A 20433-nucleotide genomic window follows, 5' to 3' on the forward strand; every position below is an offset into this window, starting at 1 on the left:
TAGTACTTTGCAGCCTTATATGGTAACAATTAAAAATTTTGTCAAAACATTTCCTGTAATAAGAACTCTTAATGTGTAACATTTAGATATTTTCATAGGATTCTTCCTAGTAGCCACAGATGCTACACTATACTTTTTCCTAAAATGGGCTACAGACAATGGAAACATTGATCTGTATCAATGGCAGGTGCTAAAAGATTTGTTTTCTCTGCTAAAGGGCTTCATAATGTAAGATTATAGCATTCACAAAACACAAGTATTTTAACTGGAATTGCAAATTAAGCCAGTTTTGGCTTTTAGCTGCTATCTGAAATTACTCGGACCAGAGTACAGGTAAGCAAGAATCTAAATTTCTTACTTCACAGTGTGTGGAGTTTGCCAGCAGAACCATCCTAAACTGACATGGAAAATAAAATTTCACAATGAACAGGAATTAAGAAATTTTACTCAGGAAAATTAAACCTTATTTAAATCTTATTTCAGCCATTTTGAAATGTTTCTGCTGCTCTCCAGGCAGAAGAGGAACTGAAGGAGTCCGAGAGCTAGCTCTCTTGGACTTTGTTAGCTCTTGAGATACAAGAGGGCTGGAAGCCCTGGGAACACTTTCTGCTGAGCAGCCAGGATCCTATTCATTCAAGTTCCTGATATTTTCAGCCTTCTGTTTTGCTGGCAGGCTGCTAAAAAAAAAAAAAACGATAAGCAAGCTGGCAAGGAACTAACAGTTTGGAAAGTCTGACTGAAGAGAGTGATTTATTCCAAAACTTGATGGCCTTCTCCTAGAATTGGTTCAAAATTGGGTCAATAACTGAACAGATACTGTTGAGTGTTTCAGAATCAACAAACATTTTCTGATAAACACATCAATTCAGAATTCTTGAGTCAATTCTCAATAGTTTAATTGTCTCAGAGTGCCATAATCAAATACAGCTGTTTTTTAAAGGCAGAAGAAAATTGCCACAACCCCTTAAGCACATACTTTGCTTATGACAATGCTATGAAAAAACAGACTTAATGCCACTGAGAGAAAGTTGAGGGTATACTGGGATGGTGATGATCACTGGAATTGAAGTATAACAAAATCAGTTTATCTGTAGGGCTCTTGCCTCAGCTCCCTCTTTCAGCTCCCTCAGCTCCTTCCCAGGCAGGAGTTGCACTATCAGTTTTGATCATGCTTCTGAGAAATCCTAAATTAGTGCAGGTGTCCATATTAATACCACATAAAGCTATTCAGGCAAATTCAAATTCCAACTCAAAGACCATGAGATACACTTACAAAAGGAAGAGCCAGAAATATTTTTTTATATATATATTTGTGTGTGCAGTCTGGAATAGATTTTTAGAATACTGTAAACGCGTATTTCAAGAACAGTCATACAGCCATAGAAAACTGCATGACTGATAACTCAGTAGTTACCTGCATCTCATCTAGTTTGGACTGAATGTCTGGAGGGAAATCTCCTGCTCCGCAGCTAAAAGGGTCAAAAGGTTCTGCTCCAAAAAGGTCTCTCTCTGGAACAACAAAAAAGTGAGTCACTGAGAGAAAAGGTATGGGCTATGACAATATCGCTTTGAAAAAGTCAGCTTACATCTCCTTACAAGCCGAATACTAGCACCTCCAGATATGCAAACGATTAACCACAGCTTTTAACATCCATATAGGAGAGCCAGGTCTTGATTAGCTTTCAAAAGTTTAATACTCAAATATTTATTTTTCCAAGGACACCGCCCAACTTCAGTTTAAGCCTCTATTTAGCTTTCATTAATGCTTGCACGTTCTAGAGGAATTTTAGGGATCCAATGAGAAGAAGCTGCAATCTGAAGTGGGCATCTCCTACTGCAGAGCACTCTGGAATCGATGTGTGTAAGGAGTTTCAAAAATGAAGAGGGAACAACTGGACATCGGTTGTCAAGTTTCATCTTAACACTATGCCAGAAACATATTCTTGCAAACAAACTAGCCTTCATGTCCCTTGTCCATCTCTTCTCACCATTAGGTTAAGGACATTTGTAAGGACAAGCAACTACTTTTACTAATGGAAGGTAAGGCCTTCATCTGAAGAGTTCCTCAATGCAGAGCTGGTAGTAACTACTTGTCATGGTTTTATAATTTTGGATAAGATCAAGTCAAGAATGAAAGAATGGAAAAAGCATAGGACCATGAAAGGTCATTTATGCTAAAATTCCACTAGATGTGGATCCATAAATAGAATGACTGCAAATTTCTCTCTTTCAATACCATACAGTTTCTCACTTTTTCTTAACTGTCATATGCTTTCCAGTGGTCAGTTTTTTGTTTCTTTTTTGTCTGCATAAGAAGAAACACCTCCAATACTTTTTTTTTCTTCTTAGAACAGTGTAATGCTAGTTCTTCACATCTGACAGCCCAAATATTTTGTGTTGGGTTTTCCTGGGGTGGGATTTTTTTCCTTCTCCGTAATGGGATATTTTTTTTTTCTCTACATGTAATGGTGCCACCTATACAGACTTTTTCTATCCCACACTGGGTTGAACCAAAGCAGTAAGAAAATAATTTTGCTAACCCAGCCCAACTACATTGATTGCGAATGTTACAGAACCACGTTAATACAGTCTTGCCATTGGTGGAGAGCAAATTAAAACCATTATATTATCACAGCAAGAAACCTGGTAAGCATACTACCTACCTTAAAACAATGTTAGCTTAAGAGCATGAGAGTAAAAGGGGCCGTCAGTATCTTTGAAATGACTAGCTAGTTTTCTGATTAAGTACAAAATTTTACCCTTGACATCCAAGATATGGAAGCTGACAACTGACTACTTGACACAAAATCCATGTTGCAGTGTTACCAGTCTTGCTGTCGATGCAGAAGCACATGCATATAGATAAACAGATGTCTTTATTTTCACATCCTTGGAGTCAGAATTTTAGATCTGTTGCTTGTCCAGGCTCTTCAATGTTTATTGTGCAATTCAGTCTCCATTTGACCTTATCAATTACATGTTATCAGGCTGCACAATAAGCATTTTAAATAATTAGCAGCTACTAGCATTCACTCCCATAATAAAGTACAGAAACAAGGAGGAATTTGATTAATCACGTATTTCAAAAACTGTGGCTAAACAGATACAAAGTGTCACACGGGACCAGGAGATGGCCCAGATCAGACAATTTTACTCCAAAAGCTCACTTGAGCCAAAAAAAAAAAAAAATCTAGTCTTTCCTGGCAGAGGCAGACCACCTGCACACAAAAGAGACATTAACTAGGATAACCTAATGTAAAAATTAGGATCGACGTTGTCCCTTGCCTCTTTCACAGCCAAACTGGGTCAGCTCCAGTATAACCAGTGTCCTTACATGCTCCAATGCTTCTACCAAGTAACCTTCAGATGTGTAGCAGCTTTGGCTTTCCATCTAAACTCTACTGGGCAAAAAGGGATTATGCTTTATGCTCCTTATAAGACTATTTCTTCATTATGTAGGTCCATTTTCTTTCTTTCTTCTCTGCTTTGCCCCCCCCCCCCCTTCCCATAAGTTCTTTTTACCCTTAAAAGGAGCTGACAGCTTTCTGTGTGGTCAGACAACCAAAAGTAGCCAGTTTCAACACCAAGCCTTAGCAAACATTCAAGGAATGTATTTAGGAAAAAACAGTAAAGGACACAGTTCTTGCATTTCTTAGTACTGAAATATGACTTATCACTATTTTTGAAAGCAAGTTTTGTGTACACTATTATGGATATTATCTCATTTGTGCCTTATTACTGCGCTTTTATGAATGACAGAACTTCTGAGCTCATTAGCAGGAGAATGGCAGCAGCTTTAGCTCCTGTAATGTCAACTGTCTTCAGGCGAAGGACTACTTCATTTATGTTGTTATTCAAGGCAGACTTTAGAAAAAGTTACACTCTGGTTAATTTTAAGTGACAAAGCCTAATAAACCCTGTACAGAACGAAATTCAAAATAAATAAGTATTTCCTAGCTGAATTTCTTTGAAAAATTACTGTTTTGGGAACATTCTCTATTATAACTTGCTAACCATTTAGTAAACCAGCTGAAAAAGTCCATAGTAAAACTGCTTTTCTGCATTTAAAATTTGTGCATTACTATGAGACCACTGCTAAGAGTCAGGGAAGGATAAAGTTCCACGAAATATTTTCATTAGCATCGTGTTTCTCTTTTGAACACAAGAAGCTGAAGAACATGTGGAAACTGGATGAATACTAAAATTTAGTCACTGCAGAGCTGCACTATTGCATGGGATCTCCATAAGTTTATCTGCTAGTGTATGCTCCAGTGTTCAGAGGGGCTCCTTTTTAGCAGAGATGGGATAAATCACTATTTTTTTTATTTCAGGCTAGAGTATTTGGTGAAGATTAACTATAACAAGAATATCTTGCCTTGCACACTCTCCAAAATAATTGTAGCATAGACAAGCATTTCTTTCTTCAATACACAGCAACCAGTAAGTCTTTGAAAATGATCCTTTCAAACAACACATATAATTTCCTTTCCCTTTCCCATTCCTTTCTGGATGGAAATAAATTCACAGCTTGGGAAATTGATCAACAAATTCAAAACCATGAAATGCTGATGTTTTACATCTGCAACTCAAACCACAGAAAGACATGAACAGGTAATAAACTCTTGTTTCTGTGACCTGTTTGACATTCAGGACAAGAAACATGTAACGCTGGAAAGTAGCAACCCGTACTCTGTAATAAAACTAAAAACTAGCAATCACTAAATAAAACTACAAATATTTGTCTTTTCTACTGCATTTTGCATCCCAATCTTCTTTACCTTAGCTATCATCTAGACACAGAGTTATGCTGATATATGCCTTCCCCAGATGTCCTGGAGCAGCTGTGATGACAAATAAAAATTAATCACACTGAAGACAAGCACCCAAGAAAATATTTGGAATAAGCTGAGGTAGTGAAGTCCAGAAAGCCTTTCCCTTAGCTGCAGGCTACTCTGTGCTTTTTTCTTTTGGAATTATTACAGCATAAAAAATGGCTCCATGATTATTCTGACAACATACTCTTAAATATCTCTGGAGAGACAGCACCTTAAAGCAGATTTCTGCATCTGACAGTTGTGACCTTGGACTGTTCAAGATGCATTTGAGGGAAATAAATGTTGAATAATTTGATAGAGAATGTTCCTCACCAGTTCTTTTCTGAGATATGACAATAAAGCTGTGCCAACCAGACACACAAATGAATTCCTTCTTTAATTAACTAAAATTAATAAATTACGTCCTTTAAGATAACGTACAAGAACATTTGCAATCCCTTACTCCACAAGGAAGCAGCAGCATGGTCTTTAACGCTGCATTTTTGGTTGCACTAACTATGCATTGTTCAATTGTTCAATTAAGCAATTACTATATTGGGCTACAATGTTTATGTTTAGCCTGCAAGCTGGTTACTGCAAACTTAGTGTTAAAAGAAGTATTTTTCAGCAACATTTTGAGTAGAAATGCAATTCTGGAAAGGCTTTTGGTTTTGAAAAAAAATCACTTTTTTCCAATTATTACCTAAAGAGACACCACATATTTGTCCAATTTGCAACTTCCTGTTCAAAAATCACGCAATTTTCTCCTTTAAAACAGGTAAAAACAATCTATTTGCTATCACTGATATACCCAGTAGTCAGTCGACATTTACTGAGAAAACATATTGGTATACTGCTGAATAATAACTCAAAATTTCAAAAATCTTCTCCCTTTTTTAAAGTTTAAATTCTTTGGAGATAACCATCTTTTGAAGAAAAGGTCAGTGTTGGACTCTTCCCAGTATTAGAATGCTGGGTTTCTTGAACTATGTACTGAGAGCTAGTAAAAGCAAAAGATACTGTTTATAACCCCCCAATTTTTGCTGAGGTAACTACCCAAAGGAGAGCTGACAAGCAAAATTCTAACTCTAAGCTTTTCTTTTTATGAAAAGCTGAACTGTCATCCTGGTGCCAATTAGCACCTATGAAGCTCTTGGTCTTGGAGGAATCCAAAGTGGTTGGTATTGTTACCCATTTCCTGCAAATGAGATCCATCTTTCCTGTGCAGTGCTATTCTTGGGCAATTTGTCAAACTGGCCAGTTGATAAGAGAACTTTGGCTTTTAAAAGCACATTTTGCTTGAGCAGCACAAGTGTCATCCCTAGATAATAGGCAGATGAACCTCATTTAGACAAACAGAGCAACTGAGGTTGACACTAGCAAATAGATGCTGCATCCTTATCTTTCTCCCTGTTTACTACTGAACATGACATAGATGAAAGTTATAAAAATTACAAAATCCAACAAAATCGCCCCGTAATTTCATCAAAAGTGATTGGAAAAAAAATGCTCAAGTGCAGTGACAAAGAAACGTGAAAAGGTAACTCCAAACATCAGCTCTTCTTGGTAGCCACCTATGTAACTTGTATTGGAGAAAGAAATGCCACCTTGCTTGTACTGGCAGCATATAAAGTATTATTGTACATTATTATAGTAAGGTATAACATTACACAGCTTGAATGGGGTTCTTATGGGATGTGAACTTTCTCATCTAAGACAGTAAGTCCTTGTTTCATCATAAAAATCTTCCCCTCCTGTTTCGAATTACACTTCTGAAATATGCCCAAGTGTGTTAATAGCTGATGAAGGCAACAATTTTCAACTTATAAAATGCCATGATGTAGACTGAAAGAGCAGGTATCAAAGTATAAAGACTATGATGTACTTCTGTAATCTCTCTCTGAAGCACAACATGCTGAAGAGCAGAGAATTAACAGACACTGACCGCCACAACTCTGAACCCCCTCATCTTAATTTAATGCAAATGAATGAAGTGCAGAATGACTATTTTGAACAGTACATATCACCAAATAAGCAACTTATTTATAGTATTTTCTATATTACAAAACCCACTGATTCAAGAACTACAAAACCTACACAGCTGGAATTTTCAAGAGCACTCAGCATTGAGTCCTGACTCCCACAAGATTTCTAGCCACAATTTCAATGGAACCGAAGTAGGACAATAGCTAAAAAAAAAAAAAAAAAAAAAAAAAAAAAAAAGAGTAAAAAAATCTCGTTTTATAATTCAAGTTATTATTCACACTGAGATTTATTTTATGGCATTGTCTGTAGCTTGAGAGCAACAAATTTGAAAACACAAAAGGAGTTCTTGAAGGGGTGTCTTTGAACTATTTTTTGGTTGCTCTTTACAAAGCCACAAAAATTCTCTTAACAGAACAGTTTTATTCTAATATTCTATTAGAATATTCTAATATATTTCTAAGTTATCTAAGAATAGTTAATATTAACTATCCTTACTAGAATAGTTTTAAATTATGTTAAATTATGAGAAACCCACAGAAATTAAATGAATTTAAAATCTTCTCTTAAAAAGAACAAATTTTTTTTATTTGAATCAACAGCTTTGACATCTTTCTCTTTAGAGGGTGACAGTCATTCTGAGCAACGGAACCAAAAGCTGCGTAGGATATGGTATCGGGGAAGACACTCACTGACTTAAGTTTTACAATGCATTTTTATAATTGTGCACAGCTCCCATTCATACCTGAAAATTCTACATACTAGCAGCATTCCCCAAAACAGCAAGAACTTCTTCAAATGTGGTTTTATATGGTGGCACGCAGTAACATTTATGTTCCTTATCCATACTAAAATATGCATCAGAAATGGAAGATACTACACACAGATATTTCTACAACCTCTAACATTGCTTGTGTATGCTCTGCTCTCCTCTCCCCCAAGGGATTTCCAAAGCTTTTAAAAATACTTTGTGGACTCCTAAAAGATTTCCAGTGAAGCCAAGAACCTTACCCTAGCTGCTTTCAAGCCTTTGGAAAATAAAATTGCTATTGTTAATATCTTTTGAAGATCTTTTAGGAGGGGTTCACAGATCTGGAGAGGTTCATCAACTGTAACTGAAACCCAAAGCTATAGAGATATGAAATGTAGTATTAAAAATAGCATTCCAAGATAGTCTACATATTGAGGGGTTTCTTCAGCTCTCCCTTCTGCATCATCATCATCATCATCATACTTACTCCACTTGCTGTCTTCCCCAGAAATGTAGGCTTTAGATGCTACAACTGTGGCTTGACAAGGAAAGAACTAACAGGAAGTAAAAGGATATCTTGAATTAAGTACAAAAAAGATACTGTAAAAGAAAAGCCAAGTTAAAAACCCCAACCACATTCCTTCAAACTGTTTATATAATAGTTTTGTCCAGTAAATAAATTTGTTTACAATGTACCTTGGCAGCAACATCAATGACTTTGGGAAGATGGTATAAAAATAAAATGGCATTATTGAATGTGATTTACAAAAACTGTATTTGGCTTTTCATGCAAAATGTATGTAAATCTTTGAAGATGCTTTATTAAAAAAAATATAATTTAAGCACAAATTAGGTCAGTTGTTACAAAACTTACTGATCTCTGTAGATCTACTGGGTACTGGAGGAGGCTGTGTACCATTGCGAGTAGGTGTTGATGACTGAGGGGATATGGGAGAAAAGGGAACCATATCAAAGATGTCAGTGGAGGGTGATTTGGGTGTCACACTGCCTGCCTACAATAAGGACAATAAATATTAGGGCAATATTTCACATGAAAAAGATCACAATACTGAATTATTCAGCATGCAGATAAGAGCCACGTTTTCAAAAAAGTTAAAAATAACCATCAGCATGCAAAAAACAGCTCCCGACACCAAGCAAACGGCACTTGCAGTTCAGCGTCTGAGACATGCTAAAACTCTCCAATACATAAGCAGCACTGTAATTTTTCCATTTTCAGTCCATTTGGTACAGCCAGAAATGTAACACAGTTAAACCTGAAAAAGCTGGTGACAAGCAGTTCTCTATAGCAGATGTATGAATACAGGTATGTTCACAAGACCCTTTTAAGGCAACACTGCAACAACAATACCCTATGCTCTGGAGTGCACGGAACAAGTAGCTAAAATTAAAGGATACAATCACAGTATTTCTTGTTTACTAATAAACCTGGTGTGGTCAATGATTCAAATGTATTTTTTCCTAAGTAACAACCTAGGCATGCAATACACTGAATATTAATATCCAAAATAAAACTCTCATCCTCAAACATGAAACAGAAAAGATTTCATTAGTAAGGTCCAGGAATTTGTAAGGGTTCAAAAAAATACTGGATAAGCAAAGAAACCCCAAACCCAACAATTATTATGGTTCTACAGCCGTATTTATTTTCATGATTCATTCCTCCTGCCATTAGCCCACTACTTCAAGACACAAATGAGGCACAGTCAAGTCAGAATAAACTGAACACAAAAGACAGATGATGAAATATATTAAGACTGAGATTGACAAGCTGAAGTCAAAATATATATGCAAAACTAGTCACTACTTGGACAATACAAAACCCCCTTACATTCTGGGTATTAAAAAGACTATACAGCCAGGCACAAGGAAAGCCTGCTACTTTAAATAAGATTCAGTTTGACCAAAATATTCAGATTAAAGTTTTTAAGCACAAGTTAAATTAGTCACATGGATCCTTTTATTCAGAATATATGAATACAACAACCTTGCAAGCAGGTAGTTTTTAGCACTGCTGATCCATGAGTTTCATGGACCTAAACCTTATTTTGGAATGCTACTTAGTGCCTCTGCTATAGCATCTGAAGCTGCCCTCTGACAGCACACGCCACAGATTTCTAAGCCAAGTCCATAGATAGCTCTGAAGTACCTCAATTTCTCCCTGGAGGCTGCAGTGGCTGCTGAGAGGAAAGGATATTGATCCAGTCTTCCACTGAATACACTGCTTAAAGAGAAAACTAGACTCTGAAGTCCTACATTTCCTGTTTCTTAGAAGTTTTGAATTCATACTTTAAGTCTGGATTTAAGAGAAATCTAGAACTGCTTAAAATCTCAAAAAAAATGGGATATTTCTACCTGGGTATACTTCAGTATATATATATACCAAGCAAAAAAAACCCCAAACACCACCACCACAACAAAAAACCCCGAACCCTACATTTAACATACTGCTTTTTTGTTGTTGCTGTTGTTCTATTTAAAAAAAAATATATATATATTCTCTCAGTCGTATTATCCCTTGGCAAGACCACAGCTGAATTAATCTCATAAAATAACTAATTTTAAAGATTTTTACACGTAGAGAACTCTTACTGACCTCAAGATGAGAGAGCACTGCAATTTCAAAGATCATCTGTTGTGAAAAGATTTCAGTGCATAGCATTTAGACACAATAGTCCCTTATTACTCTGTTCGTGGACCTTGCATTAACCTCCTGGCGCCTTTGTGCACAGTCAGAGAACCAATATAATTTAAGTCAGGGAGATTGCTGGATGTCATCTGCTCCCACTCAAAGCAGAGCAACGGATGTGCTTGACCCAAAGTAAACATATAATAATCTCATATCCCTTTCTTCATACAAACAAAACTCCCTAATTGTAGATAGGTTTTTGTCTGCCATCAGGAAGATGGGATCAGGTTGAACGCATGTACATGCCATATATTAACCCACATTTCCCATCAACATTGATGGATAATCGTAGAATCTTGGAGGTAGTAAATGCTAATGTAGATTCTCCTTATTTGCTAAGTGTTTAAGGCTACCTAGAAGCTAGATAAATAAACAGTATTTATGTTTAGTCTTAAATGAGTCTTTCAGGCAAAAAAAAGCAAAACCAAACTTTACACTGCCATTTCCTGTCTATGTGCCATTTCGTTGAAGTTACTAGCCATTTTGATAATACTGATACAACCAGTTTACGTGAAACTGTAATTTAGTTGTTTTAAGAAATGTGTATTTTGAATACATATGAGCACAAGAAGCACTTTTATTTAGTGAACACATGCAGAAAGCAACGATGTTTGCCAAATACAGAAAAATGTTACTTGCAAACAGAAGAAAAGTTGAGAGCATAAGCATATTGCTATGAAAGAGCAGGCAATATGCCCATTTCATATTTAAGAATAATTTTCAACCTTCATTTTGCACAGAGTTTTTATAAAGTATGCTAAAAGGCTTTTAATGGCTGATTACTTTTCTATTAATTCATGGAAGAGAAAAAAAGCCCTTGGAGTTGTACCTTTAGAATTGTTTATTTTGAATAACTATCCTTAATATAAAGAATTTTAACAAAAGATTGACAGATAACACAGATGTAATTAATTAATGGACTAATTTAAACATGCTGGGAAAAATCAGAATTTATGTTTTTGGGGTGGGAGAGAAAAAGCTATGTAGAAATAAGAGTAAATCTTCACAGATTCTGTATTTTAAGCGTATCCCTAGAGAATCTAAGATACATCTGCTCCATCCTTTAACCACTGTACAAAATGCACATTTGTAATAGAAGTTAATATACAACAGAGAACAAAGGAAAGCCCCCCCAAAAAATTGGAAAAGCTTTTGCACAGCAGGATTACATGAGGTCTTGGGCAGCTGTATTCGCTGGTTGGCTTTGGAAGACCACTTTTTGAAGGTGGTGGTATTAACAATCCAGATGGGAGTCTAGAGTCAGGAGAACTCCTAGGAGTAAGCGTAATGGAAGAAATATCTAAACAAGGAGGTGAATCCTCATTGTTACACCAGAAAAAAGTAGAGGGTCTTTGAAACATATGTTCATCATTATCACACTTTATGTGCAGCAGCTGAAAAGGAATCACAGAAAGAGAAAACACTCTGAGGAACAGAACATGGTAATGTCAGGGAAAGAAGAAAAAAGAACACATTTCACACTTCAAAAAAGTTTGTCAGCAAAGTGCTGTTCAGTGCTATAGTTAGAAGATACAGAACTTGAAAATATTTTTAAACAAAATTTAAAAACATACCACAGTAAGAGGTAACTCAGTATTAACTGGAATGAAGACGACTTGCTCCTTGATAATTATACCAAATAAAATGAAGACAGGCATCTTTTGAAAGTGGGTGTGTCAGATGCACTGACAGATGTCTAAATCCACCAACATACCAGCAATATCTCATATCTGCACATGTAAATCAGCATGTAAGGACATATCTGGGGAGAAGAGTTTACTCTGGCGCTTAAAGCACAGGTCAGAGTCTTCCTTCTCTGAACCAGGAAACACCCACCACTGCATACCACCAATATTTAAAGAACATTTAATTATTCAACTAAAATCTTGTTGCAGAAGCAGCTCACAGTGCAAAAATTTTAATGTTTAGATTAATATTAGACTTCGTTTAATTTCCCTATCTACAGAATTTGAGAACCTGAATTTATGGATAATAATACCCTTCTGACACCTTTTCTGTGTGGATGAATAACTAGTTGAACTTGGTATTTTCATCCAGTATCTCAACAGCTGAGACTTGCTGTTGCAAAGCAAAGGAATCCTCATATCCTTTCAACAGCAGCAGAGGATGCAGGATGGAATAAAACTTTGCTGCTGGGGAAATCAAAATATTGTAAGATTCTCTGGATCTCTTAACAAATCCACAGAACAGCTTCAAATGGAGACAAATGAGTAATATCCACACCAGAACACAGATGGTAAGAGTGTTCACCTAAGATGATAAAGTGGTAACTGCAAGGTTCTGGTCTGAATTAGGCAGACAAGAACCTGAAGCTAGCTGCCTCATATGACTGGGGAGTATTTAACTGTATATTCCAACAAGATTCACTGTGTATCAAGAGCGAAGTTGAAGGCTTCGTCCACTTTGATGAAAAAAACACCCTAAAACCCCTTAATTTTTTGCCTGAATGGGAAATATCTGCAATCTTGAAAGTTTTAAAAAGAAATGGATCTTGTCTAGGTGAAATTAGAAACAAAGAGCCTTTAGGACTGATCCTGGAAAGAAAAGCAAAAAGGAAATGTCTTTTAATATTTTATTTAAGAAATATGCCCAACCAATCTTTCTGTTGGGTCCAAATCGTAATTCCTACCTCAAAATCTGAGGGAAACAGGTTTGGACAGTTAAAACAAGGCTTTACAGGACAGATTCATCTTTGAATTTTAACAGAAGGGATTGAAAATTTGTGCAGACAGTCCTTCTTGGCTAGAACCAAGAGTTTATACACTGAGAATGCAGGAATTTGATCTGTAGTGTAGGTATCTTGCCTAAAAAACCCCTCCAACTTGCCCAGGCTGAAGCAGTAGTAGATAGGTGCAGTAAAAATTTTAAAGTCTGCTTTTACTCTCTTCATACAGTGTTACACAAGTGATATGACATGATTATTTCATTAGAACTTTGCATAACCCCAGTAAAGCAGGATTTAATAAATGATTTTATACCATTTTTTTCCAGAGTTATGTAGAAAACAAAGCATTTAAAATCCTTTTAAACTGAGTCTTTGTTACTTTCTTCACTTTCTTTACAGATAAGTCAGGGTAAGGGTACAGGGATCCAAATTTAGTAACAATGCCATATGTATGAGAACATCAACAAATACCACAAAACTCTCTATGAAAAATTTGCAATTCATAAACAAAAAAAAGGTTTTATCCAATTGCAAAGAGTTCATCTGTTGCCAAGCTGGATTGCAAAATACAGGGTTTGGAACGGCAATCAACAAAAATTAAAGCAAAAAACTACAAGACAGAATTTTGATTATTATTTCAAGAGTATTACTAGACTACCGGTAGAAGACTTGCAGTGCTACCATGTAACTACTACCATGTAATACTTGCTACTATACATACATACGGAAAAAATAGATCTCATAGTGGTAAACACTAGGAGACACTATATACAAACAATCAAATTAAGGAAGCAAAGTATTTCCTTGAAATGCAAAACAGCAAAGGATGAGTAGTTTCCATAAGAAAGCATGTATATCACATGAAAAATCATATAGAAACCAGCAAAATGCACATAGGATGCAAAGTAGTAAAACTATAAGGATGACGAACATACATCAAATCCAGGCAATGAAAGGTTACAATACAAAAACAGAATATACACTACTTGTATCGTCATGTTTCCTCCTATGTATCTGTGATAATCTCTGGACTTTCCACACCATATAGGGTGTCATGCTTCACATGAAGTTTTGGGAACATGTATTGTCAATAATGACTTTTCACTAGTAACTGCAGGGCAGTACAGAAGCCCAGCGCTGAGTGCTGGGACCTGTGCTGTGAGCGCTGTTCTGCATGCTGCACCCCATGACGCAGAACGACCTGTGAGGCTGACAGTGGCTTTCTACTTACAGCCCTACGTATTCCAGCAGCCCACAGACAGGACAGGTACAGCAGGGAAGTGTATTCAACAATGGAAAATAATAATTGGAAGGTGACAAAAAAAAAAAAGATTGTACAGAAAGCTTTTAAAATGTAGGAAGTATCACCAAATTCACAAAAGGCAGGAGAAAGGAACAGACCCTTACTCTAAAGAATACAACCTAAAAAAGGTTTAACTTCTGAAACTTAATACTCTTACACTTTGCTGCGTTTTCTTTCTTTATAATTTGGTGTAAGAGTGTAACACTGAACATGTACTATTGGTCAGGCTACTATATTACTTTCTATTTCATCAACACAAGAAAATAGGAAGAATCCATTCTTAATGAAATCAACACACTAGTTCAGTGGACTTGGTCTCTATTATGATTACATGTTATTGTGTGCCTGCTAAAAGTCTTATTTTTGATTCACTCCACTTAGCATGAAGCTGAAGATGCCCTGTTTGGTTGTATCATACCAGAAAATGTAGCATGATTGAGTTTTTGTTAATCCAGAATTAATTTCAAAATTGTTTGGTTTTAATCAATGTCTCATGATATTGACTGCAATCTCTGTGTCCTACCCCCATAGGAATCACTTAAGTCTATTAATGAATTAGAAGAAGGTTTTCTTCCTTAGAACATTGAAGTTGGTAATATACAGAACAGTCACTGTTGTAGGGAACCGTGAGTGACCCTGAACTAGAAATCATGCAGTTAGTTACAAAACCACTGATGAAAAGCTATCTGAGTTTTGGGACTACTAAGGATATATTCATTTACTAATTCATAAAATACTGTATAAGCATCAGCAGTTTCATTAATTAACTGCTACATCTTCGGTTCATTCAGTTACTCTTTCATTAACATGAAATCTGGCAGGCAATTTCAAATTTATTTTTTTTAACAACATAAACATAATAGAATTCCAAACCCTCATGAAGAAGTGCTCACTGAACTGAATACAGAATATTATAAAATTGAAAGAGCACAAAACAGGCAAACTAAAAACATGTGCATTTTGGCAGCTGGTGGTCTTAATGGAAACATGATATGCCTATACATGGAATCAAGTGACAAGCCTAAACATGTTCCAAAATGGTTTTCTGAAATATGCATACAGTTCCAACGTTTATCTTGGGGTTTCCTCATGAGTGTGTTAAAGCTTTTTAATGAAGGTATTAGGTGCATGGCCTGTGCTTCTAAGTCACCATTAAAGAACATTAAAAGAAGATCTAATCAATCAGTATCTTTAATGCTTCATTTAAAAATGGGGGGTTTTTGCAACACTGCCATGATAGGAATAGTATGGCATACTACCTCTTTGACAGCACTTATGGTGAATGGAAGAATACCGTTCCTTTTGGGGCCATTTCTCCCAATACCTTTTCCTGTTGCCTTTCAATTCTGCTTCTCTCATATTTCATCCATCTCTCTTTTAAGTTATTTTCCTGAATGTTCCTGTTCTCTTCTATCTAACTTCAGAATCATGCAGTTGTCATAACTTCCTTCTCTGCCTTAAACATGTTGCTCAAAGAGAAAACCTTAAAGGCATGCCCGAAAAATTTCAGTCAAGCCCAAAACAGATTAAAAATATCTCTTATCTCATCAGAGGTTCCTTAGTGGCCTACAATGGTTTACTGATTAGTCAACTACAAAAACTGAGGTTGCTAAATGTATCTAACTGCTAATCCAGGCTGCTTTAAGCAACACTAGCAACATAAATAGCAAAAAAATTCATCATGTGAAACAGCGCTCCCAGAGATGCACAGGTCTGTGGAGCCTGGATTTATACACAGCAGCAGTATTCAAAGTCTTACTGTGATACAAACTCGAGTGGTGTCATCAGAAGCAAACAACAAAATGAAAATCAGACTGTCCTCATGTAATCAAGACCAAATGCAAAAAAGACCACAACTAACGTATTGCCAAGCCGCCAAAACAGTTGAAAAGTAAACAGCAGAGATGATAAAAGTAATGGAAACTTTAGCTGTACTTGCAAGGGAGTGAGAGACAAAAGAAAACACCCCATGTCAACATTTTCCATGGCACATGTAAGCACAGCTATGAAGGCAAACTACTCGAAGGAAACTCCTAGTTTGGTATAGTATGTCCTTGACAGATCCATTCAGGAAATGAAAAAAAAAGTGAGAGTTTCTATTGCTTAACACTTCTGCACTGGCAAATACAGACATTTTAGGGACTAAATTTTTAAAGTTTTAGCAAGACTAGTGTACTTAAAAACATCAACCTGAAAGCAGAAAACATGATCACTAAGCAGCTCATTATTTACTGAATGTGCTGAACAAACATAAATCTAAATAGTTACAACACCCTTAGAGACAAAGTGTGCAGAAGATTGATAATTTGATGTTCAACTTTCACAACACATTTTATGCAAAAGTATTTGATTATACAACCTAATTTTCTTTTTCTCATTTCCAACTATGATCACACCGCTTTTAATGGTTTCTTTTATAGGTTTGCAAAGAAATTTTATTTTTCCTATACAATTTATGAACTGATAGAAAAAGCAGCTAAATTAGATTGACGTTGATTTGGTCATATGGCTAGATTTAGAACTGGCACAGAAAAATTTTCATAGTGATCCTAATAACCAAGCAACAAGATAATTTTGACGGCAAATGTATCCAAGAAAAACAGAAGCCTACTCCTGACAATGCTTTGCACCCACTTACACACTACAAAACTGTAATGGGAACATAATTGCATTATTCATGCATATAATCTGCACTCATTTCAGTCTGCCAGTACTTTACAATAAGTCCTAAAATAAACCCTTACATGGCCTGCAAAAAATCTGCAACACAAGCAAGAAGAACCAGGGAAGAAGTTTTAGATTAGATTTCCCTTTGTATTTCCCAAACAAGCCTAGAACTTGCACTACTTATGAACTGGAGAAAAAAGTCACCTCTAATTTTTTATTATTTTAATTTTTCATATGCAAGTAGATTTTTTTTTTAAATAGAGCAATTGAGGGCTCACAATAAACACCCTAATACTCCAATTCATTATTATTGCCTAAAAAAATAATTTAATTAAAACAAGTAGCAACAGATGTTTCAGACAGAAAAATACTCTCACATGTGAAATTATCAATCATCCACAATATTTTTAATTCTGAGCTCAAAATGAAGCTTCAGTTTGCAATTCACTACTTGCAGTATCTTCTATTAGTTAGACCACTGATGGATTTTGATAAGTCACCATGCACAATATTCTTTATACACATTTTTATGTCAGAGATCAGTGAATTAAAATGATCTATCACTATGTTTTGCAAAGAAAGCGTTCTACATTATTACCCAAGAGTTCAATATGTGAACACAGGACTGACTCGTTTTAGAGAAGCAGATCTGTCAGTAAAGTAACATATTGCAGTCCAGCCTGGTACGTTTAGTTTGTTCTTAAATATCACATATATAAAGTATCATCTTTGATAAACTATAGACAAAATATTTTTAAAACATTTTAAAAGTAAAAAGAGAATCTGAATTTTAAGTCTGGACAGTATTACATTTGATCCCAAGTATGAATTCCAGCCAATGGCTTTATGTATGTCTTCATATTTAGTTAGCAAGCCTATTTCAAATGACAACAGGAAGCTAGAAATGTTTATTTTAAATGACAGTTTGGATGTATCTACTTAAAACTGAAGAATGCTGAGAGTAGAATTTTTTTTTAGGATGCTCTCAATTTCTATTGCCTTTTTGATACTGAAGTGAGAAAAGAAGATGCAATCTGGTCCTGTTCATGGGAAAATGGTCTGGGAATCAGAAGACATGAGCTTTAGCTTTACTGTCAGAAAAAGCAAACATGATTTTTAAAAAACAAACAAACAAAAACCCCCAAAACAACCAAAAAACCACCAGTGTCAAGGGTCAGTGAAATAATACAAAAAGAGAAGAACTTCAAATTTCTGAAGGTATTTTCTACCTACTTCATTTCATAAAAAAATAATTGGAAGACTAATGCATCTAGAATAATTAACGACACAAACATCAACCAACTTCAGAAGTAAGAAGCAGGAGTAAAGAAATGATAGACTGGCATGGCATACAAATGGTACCATGGCTTCTCAGTCACTGACAAGTAGGAAAGACATTCTGTCCTAGATCAGTATTTTAACAAATAAAGCATGACAGTGACACCACTTTGTGTCTGCAACAGCACTCTTTCACACTACAAGTGCAATAAATACTAAAAAAACCTGTCTTCTCTTATGGGGAAGGAAAATACACATCCATTGTCAGCTTGATATTATGCCTGCTTAGACCACACGGCTCACTGTCCCCCTTCCATAGGGATGGGGATTGAAAAGGAACAGGATGTAGCACCCAATGTGATTTCAATGTTCATATTTTTCATGTTCTGTGAACTGTCATCACAGCCCCTTGCAACATCTTCTGCTTCTTTATGTATATACTTGTTCAATCAAGTTGATAGTATTGACCTCTGAAGTGCTAAATCAATTGCTGATTACCAAGTGTTTCTGTGACCATGCATTAATCACTAAAGGAAGAGCACAGTCAACAACCTATAAGACGGGAAAGCCATTTCAGCACATATGGCGAATGTTGTGAAGTACAAACAGTGTGCAAACAACCAAATACAAAAAGGAAAACATAAAATACAAAAATCCACGGTACTATTAAAGCATAAGCAGAAGCAACTTTATAACCATCTGTAGTTGGCTCCTGAAACTGAACATTTCTTTACAAATTACTGTGATGCCGGTTAACGGCACGTGTACTTTTATCATAATAGGTATCAAATATCAGAGCTTAAACTTTCCATTGATCATTAAATGATCCCTCCCTAGACCTAAGCACACAGAACAACATCAAACTGGACTGACAGATCAGGAATTATAGCTGTATCAAAGTATAAATAAATCAAATCACTTATGTCTAAAAAAGCTTCAGAAAGCTCTCATATGGCACAGGCACCTCTCTGATTCAATAGCATGAACATGACAGCTGTGAGGAAACCTATAATTTATAGTGTAATAAATCTGTTTTAAATCACAAGAATGATTATGTTATGTTTGCAGCATGTAGCACAAAGAATATCTGCAGGGAAGCATGTTTTCCCCCATCTAACCAGAAGTGCTTAAGAAGTGACTCAGATGAGGTATTATTTCCCATGTTAGATATTCTGCTTCATTTATGTAACCTATTTCATTTTGGTATTTAATAAATACTATGAGCAAATTTGAAAAATTTACTCTGACAAAATGATCACAAGATAGAACTGCTGCTTTTCTAATTTTGAAGACACAGAGCAGCAGTGGTACAGATATTTTTAACAAAATGGTACTTGAAAGTTTAAAATTTAAATTCAGCAAAAAAAACCACCTCTAACAATTACAATGTTTTAAAAACTAAAATGATCTTTTGTATTGCAGAAGTTATGTGGAAACAGAGGAAAACACTCTTTGTGCCACTTCTGCTTTTTTCTAATAGGAGTTCAGACTTTGCAAAGTCATGCTTGAAATGATAGTTGATTTGAACTTAAAGTGTATAAAATTAATTGCAAACCATAACAGGCAATCAATTTTCTTATGAATTGTTCATAATATCCTTTCATACATATTTGTTGCTTACATAGTAAAAGAAAAGGTAGGTATCACCAAATCACACCCACTACTATTCCAGGCAATTGGACTTAGGAACCCTTTATCGGACTCAAACTACGTTAAAATATTTACGCTTCCTTTTCCCTGCAGTGAAGTCACTTCATAACTTCACTATTCCATTCCTTCATTTATTTCAACTTAATTGTTGCATTTATATGTATTTACTCTCATAGTAGCGCAATTAAGAGCTCTGATTTACAATGTACACAATCTAGTTTAAAACAGACCTATTTGAATGATGTCTCTTGGTAAAGTACAAAACTTGATAGTGTTTGGTGGATACAGTTATGCTCCTAGATTTGAGAAAGACACTTTCTTAGAAATGTGTTTTGTTTTTGTTTGTTTGCCTGTACAACTGGTCAAAGAACAATATAAGAGGAAACTAGCTTGATCCAAACTCCTGCTTGAAGCAGGATCCAATTAGCTGAAGCTGCTGAGGACTATGTCCAGGGAAGTTTTGAGTATCTCCAAGAGCACATATAGCACCAACCTCTCTGGGCAACCTGTTTCAATATTTATTCTTTTATATAAATCTGTTTTTTCACAGAATTGATTTAGGCATCAAAGAGGCCGTTAGATGGCTCTTAT

General features: G+C 35.7%; 1 protein-coding gene across 1 annotated transcript in view; it reads right to left on the minus strand.

Annotated features, from left to right (window-relative positions):
* Positions 1 to 20433, minus strand: part of GULP1 (GULP PTB domain containing engulfment adaptor 1) — an 81486-nt gene that overhangs the window by 6443 nt on the left and 54610 nt on the right. Inside the window, exons 8-10 of the mRNA XM_086465986.1 lie at positions 11428 to 11652; positions 8423 to 8561; positions 1415 to 1509 (exon numbers count right to left, since the gene is read on the minus strand). Of these exons, the coding sequence (XP_086322112.1) occupies positions 1415 to 1509; positions 8423 to 8561; positions 11428 to 11652 (459 nt within the window). The remainder of the gene's footprint in view (positions 1 to 1414; positions 1510 to 8422; positions 8562 to 11427; positions 11653 to 20433) is intronic.

This window comes from Leptosomus discolor, chromosome 5 (assembly GCF_034619465.1).
Source record: "Leptosomus discolor isolate bLepDis1 chromosome 5, bLepDis1.hap2, whole genome shotgun sequence".
NCBI classification, from domain to species: domain Eukaryota; kingdom Metazoa; phylum Chordata; class Aves; order Leptosomiformes; family Leptosomidae; genus Leptosomus; species Leptosomus discolor.